At 43.8% G+C, this 17623-nt stretch overlaps 1 protein-coding gene across 2 annotated transcripts in view; it reads left to right on the plus strand.

The window, feature by feature from the left end:
- The first annotated feature begins 10228 nt into the window (after nt 1-10228).
- The window catches only part of mtmr9 (myotubularin related protein 9), a 40071-nt gene continuing 32676 nt past the window's right edge, over nt 10229-17623 (plus strand). Inside the window, exons 1-5 of one of the 2 annotated variants that reach the window (XM_045695515.2) lie at nt 10229-10377; nt 11900-12084; nt 13007-13115; nt 13897-14022; nt 15725-15898. In XM_045695515.2, the coding sequence (XP_045551471.1) occupies nt 11903-12084; nt 13007-13115; nt 13897-14022; nt 15725-15898 (591 nt within the window). In that variant the 5' untranslated portion in view covers nt 10229-10377; nt 11900-11902. Of the gene's footprint in view, nt 10378-11496; nt 11648-11899; nt 12085-13006; nt 13116-13896; nt 14023-15724; nt 15899-17623 lie in introns of those variants that run through there. The other variant, XM_082961612.1, reaches the window with a different exon arrangement.

Genomic DNA, 17623 nt, shown 5'->3' on the forward strand with positions numbered 1-17623 from the left:
AATACAGTAGGGGAAGAGGTAGTTGTTTGGGCTAAATTATAGATGGGCTATGTACAGGTGCAGTGATCTGTGAGCTGCTCTGACAGCTGGTGCTTAATAAAGCTAGTGAGGGAGATAAGTGTTTCCAGTTTCAGAGATTTTTGTAGTTCGTTCCAATCATTGGCAGCAGAGAACTAGAAGGAGAGATGGCCAAAGGAGGAATTGGCTTTGGGGGTGACCAGAGAGATATACCTGCTGGAGCGCGTGCTACAGGTGGGTGCTGCTATGGTGACCAGTGAGCGGAGATAAGGGGGGACTTTACCTAGCAGGGTCTTGTAGATGACCTGGAGCCAGTGGGTTTGGCGACGATTATGAAGCGAAGGCCAGCCAACGAGAGCGTACAGGTCGCAGTGGTGGGTAGTATATGGGGCTTTGGTGACAAAACGGATGGCACTGTGATAGACTGCATCCAGTTTGTTGAGTAGGGTATTAGAGGCTATTTTGTAAATGACATCGCCGAAGTCGAGGATCGGTAGGATGGTCAGTTTTACGAGGGTATGTTTGGCAGCATGAGTGAAGGATGCTTTGTTGCGAAATAGGAAGCCAATTCTAGATTTAACTTTGGATTGGAGATGTTTGATGTGAGTCTGGAAGGAGAGTTTACAGTCTGACCAGACACCTAGGTATTTGTAGTTGTCCACATATTCTAAGTCAGAACCGTCCAGAGTAGTGATGCTGGACGGGCGGGCAGGTGCAGGCAGCGATCGGTTGAAGAGCATGCATTTAGTTTTGCTTGTATTTAGGAGCAGTTGGAGGCCACGGAAGGAGAGTTGTATGGCATTGAAGCTCGTCTGGAGGGTTGTTAACACAGTGTCCAAAGAAGGGCCAGAAGTATACAGAATGGTGTCGTCTGCGTAGAGGTGGATCAGAGAATCACCAGCAGCGAGAGCAACATCATTGATGTATACAGAGAAAAGAGTCAGCCCGAGAATTGAACCCTGTGGCACCCCCATAGAGACTGCCAAAGGTCCGGACAACAGGCCCTCGGATTTGACACACTGAACTCTATCAGAGAAGTAGTTGGTGAACCAGGTGATGCAATTGTACATGCAGTTATTTAATGCCTAAACTTAACCCTAACTTTAAAAAAAGTCTGACTTAATGCCTAAACTTAACCCTAACCTTTAAAAAGTCAGAGTTAACGCCTAAACTTAACCCTAACCTTTAAAAAAGTCAGACTTAATGCCTAAACTTAACCCTAACCTTTAAAATAAGTCAGAGTTAATGCTGAAACTTAACCCTAACCTTTAAAAATGTGGAGTTAATTCCTAAATATTTAGAAATTTGACATTTGCAACAACTTCGAAACTTTGATGTCATGAACGTCTGAATCTGACATTAGACTGTGAGAGCTAGTTGGGATACCATGTTCCCCCCCCACACACACACACACACACACACACACACACACACACACACACACACACACACACACACACACACCACACACACACGCACAGACAGAGAGATTGAGACCTATCCAATGCAGAAACCCCTGTTATCTTTACAACCTGCCCTTCCAGTAGATCTCTATCATGATTTTAAATAATATATTTCTTCAAATTTAACTAGTCAAGTCAGAACAAATTCTTATTTACAATGACAGCCAACCCTGGCTAAACCCAGAGGACACTGGCCCAATTGCACATCGCCCTATGGGACTCCCAATCACAATCAGATGTGATACAGCCTGGACTCAAACCAGGGACTGAAATGACACCTCTTGTCACTGAGATGCAGTGCCTTAGACTGCTGTGCCACTTGGGAGATATATCTCACATAGGGAATTAGTACCTTGTGGTTGAATATATACAGTTGAAGTCAGATGTTTACATACACTTAGGTTGGAGTCATTAAAACTTGTTTTTCAACCACTCCACAAATTTCTTGTTAACAAACTATAGTTTTGGCAAGTCGGTTAGAACATCTACTTTGTGCATGACAAAAGTAATTTTTCCAACAATTGTTTACAGACAGATTATTTCACTTATAATTCACTGTATCACAATTCCAGTGGGTCAGAAGTTTACATACACTAAGTCCCTTTAAACAGGTTGGAAAATTCCAGAAAATTATGTTATGGCTTTAGAAGCTTCTGATAGGTTAATTTACATAATTTGAGTCAATTGTACATGTGAATGTATTTCAAGGCCTACCTTCAAACTCAATGCCTCTTTGCTTGACAGCATGGGAAAATCAAAAGAAATCAGCCAAGACCTCAGAAAAAACATTGTAGACCTCCACAAGTCTGGTTCATCCTTGGGAGCAATTTCCAAATGCCTGAAGGTACCATGTTCATCTGTACAAACAATAGTACGCAAGTATAAACACCATGGGACCACGCAGCCGTCATACCGCTCAGGAAGGAGACGCGTTCTGTCTCCTAGAGATGAACGTAGTTTGGTGCGAAAAGTGCAAATCAATCCCAGAACAGCAAAGGACCTTGTGAAGATGCTGGATGAAACGGGTACAAAAGTATCTATATCCACAGTAAAACGAGTCCTAAATCAACATAACCTGAAAGGCCACTGCTCCAAAACCGTCATGAAAAAGCCAGACTACGTTTTGCAACTGCACATGGGGACAAAGATCGTACTTTTTGGAGAAAAGTCCTCTGGTCTGATGAAACAAAAATAGAACTGTTTGGCCATAATGACCATTGTTATGTTTGGAGGAAAAAGGGGGAGGCTTGCAAGCCGAAGAACACCATCCCAACCATGAAGTACGGGGGTGGCATCATCATGTTGTGGGAGTGCTTTGCTGCAGGAGGGACTGGTGCACTTCATAAAATAGATGGCATCATGAGGATGGAAAATTATGTAGATATATTGAAGCAACATCTCAAGACATCAGTCAGGAAGTTAAAGCTTGGTCGCAAATGGGTCTTCCAAATGGACAATGACCCCAAGCATACTTCCAAAGTTGTGGCAAAATGGCTTCAGGACAACAAAGTCAAGGTATTGGAGTGGCCATCACAAAGCCCTGACCTCAATCCTATAGACAATTTGTGGGCAGAACTGAAAAAGTGTGTGCGAGCAAAGAGGCCTACAAACCTGACTCAGTTACACCAGCTCTGTCAGGAAGAATGGGCTAAAATTCACCCAACTTATTGTGGGAAGCTTGTGGAAGGCTACCTGAAATGTTTGACCCAAGTTAAACAATTTAAAGGCAATGCTAGCAAATACTAATTGAGTGTATGTAAACTTCTGACCCACTGGGAATGTGATGAAAGAAATAAAATCTGAAATAAATCATTCTCTCTGCTATTATTCTGACATTTCACATTCTTAAAATAAAGTGGTGATCCTAACTGACCTAAGACAGGGAATTTTTACTAGGATCAAATGTCAGGAATTGTGAAAAACTGAGTTTAAATGTATTTGGCTAAGGTGTATGTAAACTTCCGACATCAACTGTATTTATCTCTTGTAGGTCCTAAGATACAACAAGGAATTATGTTGAACTAACAAGTAGCATCAAGGGATACCTTACAATAATGAACACCTTGTGAAACAGCTGTGAAAACCAACCTGACAATATTTAAGATTTTAATACATAAACTTTGATATATTTTTGGTACAGTTGTGTCATTCATTTATTTTCACAGATATATATATTTTTTATACTCAGATGATAATCATAGACTAAAATAGTGAATTCTGGTGTGTGTAATATAGAGGAGGTGGTTGCTGTGTGGGTGGGAGGTTCTGCCTGTCCCTTGTTCTCAACAGGCAGCCAGTCTCAGAAGGGGGACTTGAAGAGGGAGACAGCAAAGTCCAGGCACTGCTGATCTCTTTGTTCTGAGTGTTCGCAGTGCTCGTGTTTTTAGTTCATCTGTGTATCTCATATATTATGTGCCCAGTAGGATAGTTTTCTTGATCTTTCTCAGCAGATAATGACAACATGACAGTAAAAATAGCTGTAGAATATGTAATGAAAAGTTGGAGGATGGTTGGTAATAGAGGACATTAGGTGGATCCACGTCTGAGTGTTGGGCAGAACCACTAGGTCCTGGAGAACAGGTAATGTAGGACATTAGGTGGATCCACGTCTGAGTGTTGGGCAGAACCACTAGGTCCTGGAGAACAGGTAATGTAGGACATTAGGTGGATCCACGTCTGGGTGTTGGGCAACAACACTAATAGACAAACAACAACACTAATAGACAAACAACAACACTAATAGACAAACAACAGCACTAATAGACAAACAACAACACTAATAGACAAGCAACAACACTGATAGACAAGCAACAACACTGATAGACAAGCAACAACACTGATAGACAAACAACAACACTAATAGACCAACAACAACACTAATAGACAACAACAACACTAATAGACAACAACAACACTAATAGACAACAACAACACTAATAGACAAACAACAACACTAATAGACAAACAACAACACTAATAGACAACAACAACACTAATAGACAACAACACTAATAGACAACAACAACACTAATAGACAACAACAACACTAATGGACAACAACAACACTAATAGACAACAACAACACTAATAGACAACAACAACACTAATAGACAACAACAACACTAATAGACAACAACACTAATAGACAACAACAACACTAATGGACAACAACAACACTAATAGACAACAACAACACTAATAGACAACAACAACACTAATAGACAACAACAACACTAATAGACAAACAACAACACTAATAGACAACAACAACACTAATGGACAACAACAACACTAATAGACAACAACAACACTAATAGACCAACAACAATACTAATAGACAAACAACAACACTAATAGACAACAACACTAATAGACAACAACAACACTAATAGACAACAACAACACTAATAGACAACAACAACAACACTAATAGACAACAACAACACTAATAGACCAACAACAATACTAATAGACAAACAACAACACTAATAGACAACAACACTAATAGACAACAACAACACTAATGGACAACAACAACACTAATAGACAACAACAATACTAATAGACAACAACAACACTAATAGACAACAACAACACTAATAGACAAACAACACCAAGTCAACCACACATTTTAAAGACTGCAGTATATGTAATAATTGTATATATAATTGCATTGTTTACCTCAGTCAACAGCTGCGGCTCCCGTCCGTACTCGGTGGAGGCCTGGATGTTGCTGTAGTGTGCAAAGAGAATTACTGTCACGACTTCCGCCGAAGTTGGTTCCTCTCCTTGTTCGGGCGGTGTTTGGCGGTCGACGTCACCGACCTTCTAGCCATCGCCGATCCACTTTTCCTGTTGCATTGGTTTTGTCTTGTCTTCCATCACACCTGGTTCCAATTCCATCAATTACATGTTGTGTATTTAACCCTCTGTTCCCCCACCCATGTCCTTGTCCGTAATTGTTTGTTGTAGTGCTTGTGCATGGTATGCTGGTATGTACCGGGTTTTGTTTGACCCATTTATTTGTATTATTCTGTTGACGGTGGTTTATGGTTATTAAACACAACTGTTGTAAATCAGTTTCTGCTCTCCTTCGCCTGACTTCTCTGCCGCCAGTAGCATCGCATTATAATTACCTTCAGGTTGTTCTCCCACCATTCCTGGTCCATTCATCCAAACCTGGAGGAGGGGGTAGGAAAGGGATTGACAATGGAAGATATTGAAATATGTCTGATTTTGAAAAACAATAAAAACGAATTGTCATTTATTTTATTTTTAAACAAACCGTTGGTGACAGAATATAACCTATAATATCCTTATCTTGTTCCAAAGTTCATGACCTCGGTCACTCAAAATGACCTCAGGAGAAACGTGGGTATTGAAGATGTCTATTATTGCCTTGGAAGTGGCCTTGCCAGTCTTTGTCCTTGATGGGTATCATACAAAATAAAAATACATTTTTGGTTCCAACCACCTTTCTTAATGGGTTACTCTTCCTTTACTGACTTTAATGGGTATTGCCTCCAACCACTTAAAAAAGTGATCAGTCGCCATCAGACACCAGCTGTTGCCATTCCTGGATTTAGTGAAGAGTACGATGAGTTCCACCACTAACATTTAAAGTGAGATTAGAAGATGACTTTATTGATACCCGTATCTGTGTCATACAGTATACAGATTTTAATATTTGTAAGGATACTGACACACACACATTCAATAATGTTGAACTCTGCTGTGGTCAAATAAAGCAACTTATCAGGGCAAAATGTGAATTGTGACAATTTACCGAAACAACTGATGGGCTTCAACTCCAGCACCAGTCTTCACCCTCTGAAACGTCTGGCAGGCTAGACAGGTACTGACCTATAAGCACACAAATGGGAAGGAACCTAGAGACAGGGAAAATGACTGTCTCCTCCACGCTGTAAACCTTTCTGCAGCCTTGCCCGAAGCACGTGGGCGTCAAGCCACAAGACCTTCCCTGTGGCTCAATTGGTAGAGCATGGTGTTTGCAACACCAGGGTTGTGGGTTTGATTCCCACGGGGGGCCAGTACGAGAAGAAAAAAAAAAATGGATGAAATGAAATGGATGTATTCACTACTGTAAGTCACTCTGGATAAGAGTGTCTGCTAAATGACTAAAATGTAATGTAAGTACAGGGAAAGGTTTGACTAGACATTTGACAAAAAACTAAATATGGCAACATCCATCTGGTGGATAAATGGCATTAGGATGCTTTCTTCAGTGAGATAAGTAGTTTCAGCCACTCATTGAGACTTGAAGGACAGCTGGTGTTTGGATGCTGGAATTATTTTTAATGGATGTGTGTGAAAGTAGCCTACTTTTTTAAGGTGGTTTGACAATCAGATGAAAAACATAATTGTGTTCATGGCACATTAAAAGGTAATACTTTTTTTTTACAGTTAAATTACGTCTTTACTGTAAAACCCATTAAAGCCTCTGCCTGGGGCCTCGAAATCACAAAGTCCCCGTCTCTAGCTTAAATAGACAGATTTTGATTGGGATTTGTTATTGTGCGAATTACATTTCCGCGGGGGTGTAACCGATGTGAAATGGCTAGTTAGTTAGGTGGTGCGCGCTAATAGCGTTTCAATCAGTGACGTCACTCGCTCTGAGACTTGAAGGTGGGTTTCCCCTTGCGTTGCAAGGGCCGTGGCTTTTGTGGCGCGATGGGTAATGATGCTTCGTGGGTGTTAGTTGTTGATGTGTGCAAGGGTCCCTGGTTCGAGCCCAGGTTGGGGCGAAGAGAGGGACGGAACCTACACTGTTACATTGATGCTGTTGACCCGGATCATTGGTTGCTGTGGAAAAGGAGGAGGTCAAAGGGGGGGGGGTGAATGTAACTGATGTGAAATGGCTAGTTAGTTAGCGGTGGTGCGCGCTAATAGCGTTTCAATCAGTGACGTCACTCGCTCTGAGACCTGAAGTAGGGTTTCCCCTTGCGTTGCAAGGGCCGCGGCTTTTGTGGCACGATGCTTCGTGGGTGTCAGTTGTTGATGTGTGCAAGGGTCCCTGGTTCGAGCCCAGGTTGGGGCGAAGAGAGGGACGGAACCTACACTGTTACAGGGGCACAGACATTAAATATATACTGAACAGAAATATAAACACAACATGTAAAGTGTTTGTCTCATGTTTCATGAGCTGAAATAAAAAGATCCCTGAAATGTTCCATATGCACCAAAAAGCTTATTTCTTTCAAATTTTGTGCACATCCCTGTTAGTGAGCATTTCTCCATTGCCAAGACCTGAAAGGTGTGGCATATCAAGAAGCTGATTAAACAGCATGATCGTTACACAGGTGCACTTTGTGCTGGGGACAATAAAAGGCCACTCTAAAATGTGCAGTTTTGTCACACAACACAATGCCACAGATGTCTCAAGTTTTGACGGAACGTTCAATTGGCATGCTGACTGCAGCAATGTCCAATTAAATGTTAATTTCCCATAAGTCACCTCCAACGTCATTTTAGAGAATTTGGCAGTACACCCAACCAGCCTCAGCCGCAGATCACATAATGCCACGCCAGCAAAGGACCTCAACATCAGTCTTCTTCACTTTCGGGATCGTCTGAGACCAGCCACCCAGACAGCTGATGAAACTGAGGAGTATTTCTGTCTATAATAAAGCCCTTTTGTGAGGAAAAACTCATTCTGATTGGCTGGGCCTGGCTCCCAAGTGGGTGGGCCTATGCCCTCCCAGTCCCACCCATGGCTGCGCCCCTTGCCAGTCATGTGAAATCCATAGATTAGAAACTAATTTATTTATTTCAATTGACTGATTTCCTTATATAAACTGTAAGTCAGTAAAATCTTTGAAATTGTTGCATGTTGTGTTTATATTTTTGTTCAGCGCTGCATTGACCACCATGGAAAAGTCTCACTGGCACCACCTGCTGGCTTCTCAAACTTCAGTTTCAGGGGATGAAAGCGCCACCGCTGAGTTTTATTCAAATAGTTAGATTAGATACACACAGTACCGTCAAATGTTTGGACACACATACTCATTCAAGGGGTTTTCTTTATTTTTACTATTTTATACATTGTATAATAATAGTGAAGACATCAAAACTATGAAATAACACATATGGAATCATGTAGTAACCAAAAAAGTGTTAAACAAATCAAGATATATTTTAGATTCTTCAAAGTAGCCACCATTTGCCTTGATGACAGCTTTGCACACTCTTGGCATTCTCTCAACGAGCTTCATGAGATAGTCACCTGGAATGCATTTCAATTAACAGGTGTACCTTGTTAAAAGTTATTATGTGGCATTTCTTTCCTTCTTTATGCGTTTGAGCCAATCAGTTGTGTTGTGACACGGTAGGGGTGGTATACAGAAGATAGCCCTATTTGGTAAAAGACCAAGTCCATATTAAGGCAAGAACAGCTCAACTACACAAAGAGAAAAGACAGTCCATCATTACTCTAAGACATGAAGGTAAGTCAATCCCGGAAAATAACTTTGAAAGTTTCTTCAAGTGCAGTTGCAAAAACCATCAAGCGCCATGATGAAACTGTCTTTCATGAGGTTCGCCACAGGATATCATGTCCCAGAGTTACCTCTGCTGCAGATGATACTGTAATGACCCTGGGTTTATAAGCACGGATATCGACTCTGCCGCTCGAGCATGCTTTTGGGGCACAGTCGATAGGGCACTGGACTTCGGGCTAGAAGGTCGAGGGTTCGAGGCCTGCTCCATTACAATACGTTCATCAGAGTTAACTGCACCTCAGATTGCAGCCCAAATAAATGCTTCACAGAGTTCAAGTAACAGACACATCTCAACATCATCTGTTCAGAGGAAACTGTGTGATTCAGGCCTCCATGGTTGAATTTCTACAACAACAAAAAAACTACTAAAGGACACCAATTAGAAGAAGAGATATGCTTGGGCCAGGAAACACGAGCATTGGACATTAGACCAGTGGAAATCTGTCCTTTGATCTGATGAGTCCAAATTTGAGATTTTTGGTTCCAACCACCGTGTCTTTGTGAGACGCAGAATAGGTGAACGTATGATCTCCGCATGTGTGGTTTCCACCGTGAAGCATGGAGGAGGTGTGATGGTGTGTGGGGGTTCTTTGCTGGTGACACTGTCTGTGATTTATTTAGAATTCAAGGCACACTTAACCAGCATGGCTACCACAGCATTCTGCAGCGATACGCCATCCCATCTGGTTTGCACTTAGTGGGAATATAATTTGTTTTTCAACAGGACAATGACCCACAACACACCTCGAGGCTGTGTAAGGGGTATTTGACCAAGAAGGAGAGTGATGGAGTGCTGCATCAGATGACCTGGCCACCACAATCACCCGACATCAACCTAATTGAGATGGTTTGGGATGAGTTGGACCACATAGTGAAGGAAAAGCAGCCAACAAGTACTCAGCATATGTGGGAACTCCTTTAAGACTGTAGGAAAAGCATTCCTCATGAAGCTGGTTGAGAGAATGCCAAGAGTGTGCAAAGCTGTCATCAAGGCAAAGGGTGGCTACTTTGAAGAATCTAAAATCTAAAATATATTTTGCTACACTTTTTTGCTTACTACATGATTCCATATGCATTATTTGATCGTTTTGATGTCTTCACTATTATTCTACAATGTAGAAAATAGTCAAAATAACGAAAAACTCTTGAATGAGTAGGTGTCTCCAAACTGTTGACTGGTACTGTATATGTAGCATCTATAGTGTCGTTGTGAATTAGAAATATTTTTCCATTGATTGTCAATTTCTACAGATATCGGACACAAATTGTTCGGGAACCATAATGTCAGATGTCCTCTTGTTCCAGTCGGCATGTTTTTGTATTCGCAATTCATTCTCGCCCAACCAGTACATTTTGTCAAACATCAGTAGAGGCGCCAGGTAGGACGCTAGTGTTTACACCAGTTACATTTAAAATCTAAATTGGTATTGTAGGACGTGTTGATTAACCAATGTATCGGACAAAAGATATCATCCACTTGGCTACACTTTCCGCTGCAGTGTCTACGCAGCTAGCTAGTTAACGTTAGATAGGAAGTTAGCTCGCTAGCTAAATCTGTCATTTGTTGATTGAAAAAAACCTCAACTATGGTCCACCGCACGTTACTTTATTCTGTTACCGAAGATACATGCTTGTATGAGCTTAAATGATCTAACATTAGCCTACTAGCTAGCGTACGTCGTTAGTTAGCTACCGGCTAGGCAGCTAGCTAGCTAACGTTAGGGGAGCTAGCTAAGAGCTGTGGTTTATGAGGCGTTTATTAACAACTGGGTACACGGAAATCAATTCAATTAATTGGCTTTATTGGCATGGGAAACATGTTAAATATACAGAAGTGAAATAAATAAATGAATAGTAAAGTCACAGAAGTTCCAAAAATGACTTCAGTGCGTTAAAACCAACTGGGATGTCGGGAGAGAAAATAAAATGTCTCCCAACTGGGGGGAAAAAAATCGATTTGAACAGTCAACCAACTTGGGCCTCTTTCTAAAACTCCGACCCGAAAATCACTGACGTCTTGATTTGACCTCGTATTTTACCGAGTTCGCTGTTTTTTGTTGTTGAACGCGGCATTAGGGTTGTCACTCTTTCCTCAGAGTTGGTTACCTATCTTAGCTTATGGTGTTTTCAATACAACTAATGCCGCGTTCAAAACAACTGCGAACTCGGAAATCGCCGACTTCCGAACGTTCAATCTACCTGGGAACCCGGGTCTCTTTTATAAATGCTCCGACCTGAAGGTCACTGCCATTATGATTTTGTTTTTTGAACTCGGGGAGGAGAAGAAGGGGGAAAAAAGGTCAAATCATGACGTCAGTGATGATTTGACAGAAACGTAAATATTTTTCGTAGTCGGAGCTGGGGTTTTTTTGCAGCAAGAGTTCCCAGTTGTCTTGAACAAACGGAAGTCGGAGAGTTCCCGGTTGTCTTGAACAAACGGAAGTCGGAGAGTTCCCGGTTGTCTTGAACAAACGGAAGTCGGAGAGTTCCCGGTTGTCTTGAACAAACGGAAGTCGGAGAGTTCCCGGTTGTCTTGAACGCGGTATTTCTTGAGCTCAGACTTCCCGACCTGAAGATCACTGATTTCATAATTTGAGCGTTATTTTATTTTTTTTTCCCAGTTGTCTTGAAAGCACAATTTGATTGCCAGTAAGTTTTCACCAGGAGCATGTAGCTAGCTAGGTGACCAAAGCTAGTATTGCAAGCACCTGTCTATCAAACATTAAATTATAATTTCTTGTTGTGATAAAGAAACTGCACTCCTTGGCTGCTCTACTCCGGTGAAGTGAAAAACAGTTGCAAGTGCAACTGAGTGAACTATCCTGGTTAATTAACAAATACAAAAAGGCTAGCAAACTCACACTATCACCTCATGGTAGGCTGTCTGTTTCTCTGTTTTAGGAAATGGAGTTTGCTGAGCTAATTAAGACCCCCAGAGTGGATGGGGTGGTGTTGAGGAGGCCCTTCCTGCCCACAGTGGAGGGAACTCTCTGTCTGACAGGACATCACCTCATACTGAGCTCCAGACAGGACAACACAGAGGAACTCTGGCTGCTTCATGCTAACATCGACGCCATAGAGAAGAGGTGGGTGGTTGGTAGCTCTGGTCCAGGCTCAGCATCTGGTTGTTGCATGCTAACATCGACGCCATAGAGAAGAGGTGGGTGGTTGGTATCTCTGGTCCAGGCTCAGCGTCTGGTTGCTGCATGCTAACATCGACGCCATAGAGAAGAGGTGGGTGGTTGGTAGCTCTGGTCCAGGCTCAGCGTCTGGTTGTTGCATGCTAACATCGACGCCATAGAGAAGAGGTGGGTGGTTGGTATCTCTGGTCCAGGCTCAGCGTCTGGTTGCTGCATGCTAACATCGACGCCATAGAGAAGAGGTGGGTGGTTGGTAGCTCTGGTCCAGGCTCAGCGTCTGGTTGTTGCATGCTAACATCGACGCCATAGAGAAGAGGTGGGTGGTTGGTATCTCTGGTCCAGGCTCAGCGTCTGGTTGCTGCATGCTAACATCGACCCCATAGAGAAGAGGTGGGTGGTTGGTAGCTCTGGTCCAGGCTCAGCGTCTGGTTGCTGCATGCTAACATCGACCCCATAGAGAAGAGGTGGGTGGTTGGTAGCTCTGGTCCAGGCTCAGCATCTGGTTGCTGCATGCTAACATCGACCCCATAGAGAAGAGGTGGGTGGTTGGTAGCTCTGGTCCAGGCTCAGCATCTGGTTGTTGCATGCTAACATCGACCCCATAGAGAAGAGGTGTGTGTGTGTGTGTGTGTGTGCACAGGACAACACAATGGGGTTGTAGGGAGATATTTGGGGTTAGGGACTTGCTAGTAGGTATAAAGACATGAGGTGGTCGGGTGAGGGTTAGGATCAGGGTGAGGGGTTAGGATCAGGGTGAGGGGTTAGGATCAGGGGTAAGCAATCAGGTTTAGGTTCAGGGATCAGGGTGAGAGTAAGGAGGGGTGAGGGGTTATGGTCAGTGTTAACCTTCTCTTCCCCCTGTCTGCAGGTTTGTGGGGTCTCTGGGCACCATCATAGTCAAGTGTAAAGACCTCAGGGTGATTCAGCTGGATATCCCTGGCATGGAAGAGTGCCTCAACATCGCCAGCTCTATCGAGGTCAGGAGGGACTATAGTCGCCATGTTTTATATTAGAACAGCAATGGAATGAATAGGAACAATGCAGGATGACCAGTAAACTAGACTCTGGTATTAATCCCAACCTGAGGAGTTTCTCTGTGGTTCTTATCTCATTCCCAGACACTTCCGCCTAAATGCGTGAAGAGTCTGGTGGACCAACGAGTCAAACTTGGCATTCGTTAGCCGACACAGACAGCCGGAAGAACCCCCCCCCCCCCCCCCCCCCCCCCCCCCCCCCCCAATAAATTGTCTTAATCTACCCACCATTCCTCTCCGACAACACATTTCCCCCTAACTCTCCCCTTTACACTAGCAAAGCACAGAGCCACACATCAGTCACGTGATTCGCTAAAATTAAATGATGACAAATACTTTAATCAGTAGGTCCCATAGAATTATATGGTCACTCCCACTAAGGTAAACTCTGAGTGGTTGATATCCCAGGCTTGTATGTGCTGTGCGCAGTAATTTGGGGATTAGGTTACTAGCTATGGTCACATTCAGGAAGTGTGCATTCGTTCACTATAGAGTGCATAATCAACAATTTTTATTTTACCTTTAACTAGGCAGGTCAGTTAAGAACAAATTATTATTTACAATGACGGTCTACCGGGGAACAGTGGGTTAACTGCCTTGTTCAGGGGCAGAACGACAGATTTTTACCTTGTCAGCTCGGGGATTCAATCTTGCAACCTTTCGGGTTACTAGTCCAACGCTCTAACCACTAGGCTACGCTGCCTGTCTTCCTGTCTTCTTCTAGGTTCTGTCCACACTGGACTCTGTCTCTTTGATGTACCCGTTCTTCTACCGGCCCATGTTTCAGGTCATCGAGGATGGATGGAAGTCTTTCCTTCCAGAGGATGCTTTCAAAGACTTGGAGTCCATGGTATGTAGGGCTGCTCTGCTCACAATGGAACCTGCTTAGATAATACACCGAGTGTACAAAACATTAAGAACACCTTCCTAATATTGTGTTGCACCCCCTTTTTGTCCTCAGAACAGCCTCAATTCATCAGGTCATCATGGACTCTACAAGGTGTCGAAAGCATTCCACAGGGATGCTGGCCCATGTTGATTCCCACGGTTGTCAAGTTGATGGGATGTCCTTTGGGTAGTGGACCGTTCTTGATACACACAGGAAACTGTTGAGTGTGAAAAACCCAGCAGTGTTGCAGTTTTTGACTCAAACCGGTACACCTGGTTACTACTACCATACCCCGTTCAAAGGCACTTAAGTATTTTGTCATGCCCATTCACCCTCTGAATGGCACACACACACAATCCATGTCTCAGTTGTCTCAAGACTTAAAAATCCTTCTTTAACCTGTCTCCTCCCCTTCATCTACACTGATTGAAATGGATTTAACAAGTGACATCAATAAGGGAGCATAGCTTTAACCTGGATTCACCTGGTCAGTCTGTCATGGAAAAAGCAGGTGTTCCTAATGTTTTGTACAGTAGGTGTATATTGAGTTAATTACCTCTGTGTGTTGTATGGCTGTTTCTAATTACCTCTGTGTGTTGTATGGCTGTTTCTAATTAGATCTGTGTTGTATGGCTGTTTCTAATTACCTCTGTGTGTTGTATGGCTGTTTCTAATTAGATCTGTGTTGTATGGCTGTTTCTAATTACCTCTGTGTGTTGTATGGCTGTTTCTAATTACCTCTGTGTGTTGTATGGCTGTTTCTAATTAGATCTGTGTTGTATGGCTGTTTCTAATTACCTCTGTGTGTTGTATGGCTGTTTCTAATTAGATCTGTGTTGTATGGCTGTTTCTAATTACCTCTGTGTTGTATGGCTGTTTCTAATTACCTCTGTGTTGTATGGCTGTTTCTAATTACCTCTGTGTGTTGTATGGCTGTTTCTAATTACCTCTGTGTGTTGTATGGCTGTTTCTAATTACCTCTGTGTGTTGTATGGCTGTTTCTAATTACCTCTGTGTGTTGTATGGCTGTTTCTAATTACCTCTGTGTGTTGTATGGCTGTTTCTAATTACCTCTGCGTGTTGTATGGCTGTTTCTAATTACCTCTGCGTGTTGTATGGCTGTTTCTAATTACCTCTGCGTGTTGTATGGCTGTTTCTAATTACCTCTGCGTGTTGTATGGCTGTTTCTAATTACCTCTGCGTGTTGTATGGCTGTTTCTAATTACCTCTGCGTGTTGTATGGCTGTTTCTAATTACCTCTGCGTGTTGTATGGCTCTTTCTAATTAGATCTGGATGTTTCCAGGTTTATTTGTCAAATAAGGAAAACAGCTCTTTCATTATGCTAATTCTCAATAATGTTCTGTCAAATCAAGTGTTTTTATAAAGCCCTTTTTACATCAGCAGATATCACAGTGATATACAAAACCCCAGCTTTCCTTAAGTATTTTAATGATCAATTCCCCCCCTCCCTCGCTACTCCATCCTTCTCTCCCTCTATCCATCCATCCCCACCTCCCTGTATTCCCTCATCTCCCTCCATCCCCTCCCCACCTCCCTCCTCTCCCTCCATCCCCTCCCCACCTCCCTCCTCTCCCTCCATCCCCTCCCCACCTCCCTCCTCTCCCTCCCCTCCCCACCTCTCCCTCCATCCATCTCTCCTAGACTGAAGAGTGGCGTCTGAGTGACGTGAATAAGGACTACAGTGTGTGTTCCTCCTACCCTCCTCTGGTGGCCGTACCTAAAGATGTGGATGACGACACCCTAAGGAAAGCTGCCGCCTTCCGCCACGGGGGACGCTTCCCCGTACTCAGCTACTATCACAAGAAGAACGGCATGGTGAGAGGAGTGCACGGCACCATGGGAAATTGAGTTTATAGTCGATGTAGTGCACCATAGAGAAATGTTCATAATTTATGTGGCAGAATGACTTGAAGTCCTTTTGGCTTTTCAAGGTATTAAACCCCAACTGAATTGATCTATTTGAGGCTGATCTTAAAGGGAAACTCCACCCACAAACTGTCTTTTGGTATTTGTTTCATAAGTCCATTGTTTCAAAATATTTTGCATGTCACAATCAAGATTTCTATAAAAGAAAAATATATATATATATATATATATTTTGTTAGGTTCTTATGTTTCAGAGTAAATAACCCATGGACACTAGAGAAGCTTAACCATGTTTTATCCTTCCCAAAGGGTCGTTACAGCTGTAATTCAGACAGCAAAACATTTCTCACCATCACAGTTATATCCATCGCACTTTAGGACACTCCTCCTTCTCTCTCCAATCCTTACATTTTAAAGTTCAACAGGAAGAAGGTAACCAGATACTAAACCCTGATTACTCCCTTAAGGGGAACTGACCTCACTTCCTGATCTCAACCCCTCCTTCCCCCAGTCCCCAGATGTCCATCTGTCTCCTATCTCAACCCCTCCTTCCCCCTAGTCCCCAGATGTCCATCTGTCTCCTATCTCAACCCCTCCTTCCCCCTAGTCCCCAGATGTCCATCTGTCTCCCCCTATCTCAACCCCTCCTTCCCCCTAGTCCCCAGATGTCCATCTGTCTCCCCCTATCTCAACCCCTCCTTCCCCCTAGTCCCCAGATGTCCATCTGTCTCCTATCTCAACCCCTCCTTCCCCCTAGTCCCCAGATGTCCATCTGTCTCCTATCTCAACCCCTCCTTCCCCCTAGTCCCCAGATGTCCATCTGTCTCCCCCTATCTCAACCCCTCCTTCCCCCTAGTCCCCAGATGTCCATCTGTCTCCTATCTCAACCCCTCCTTCCCCCTAGTCCCCAGATGTCCATCTGTCTCCTATCTCAACCCCTCCTTCCCCCTAGTCCCCAGATGTCCATCTGTCTCCTATCTCAACCCCTCCTTCCCCCAGTCCCCAGATGTCCATCTGTCTCCCCCTATCTCAACCCCTCCTTCCCCCTAGTCCCCAGATGTCCATCTGTCTCCTATCTCAACCCCTCCTTCCCCCTAGTCCCCAGATGTCCATCTGTCTCCCCCTATCTCAACCCCTCCTTCCCCCTAGTCCCCAGATGTCCATCTGTCTCCCCCTATCTCAACCCCTCCTTCCCCCTAGTCCCCAGATGTCCATCTGTCTCCCCCTATCTCAACCGCTCCTTCCCCCTAGTCCCCAGATGTCCATCTGTCTCCTATCTCAACCCCTCCTTCCCCCTAGTCCCCAGATGTCCATCTGTCTCCTATCTCAACCCCTCCTTCCCCCTAGTCCCCAGATGTCCATCTGTCTCCTATCTCAACCCCTCCTTCCCCCTAGTCCCCAGATGTCCATCTGTCTCCTATCTCAACCCCTCCTTCCCCCTAGTCCCCAGATGTCCATCTGTCTCCTATCTCAACCCCTCCTTCCCCCTAGTCCCCAGATGTCCATCTGTCTCCTATCTCAACCCCTCCTTCCCCCTAGTCCCCAGATGTCCATCTGTCTCCCCCTATCTCAACCCCTCCTTCCCCCTAGTCCCCAGATGTCCATCTGTCTCCCCCTATCTCAACCCCTCCTTCCCCCTAGTCCCCAGATGTCCATCTGTCTCCCCCTATCTCA

This window comes from Salmo salar, chromosome 15 (assembly GCF_965601325.2).
Source record: "Salmo salar chromosome 15, fSalSal1, whole genome shotgun sequence".
NCBI lineage: Eukaryota > Metazoa > Chordata > Actinopteri > Salmoniformes > Salmonidae > Salmo > Salmo salar.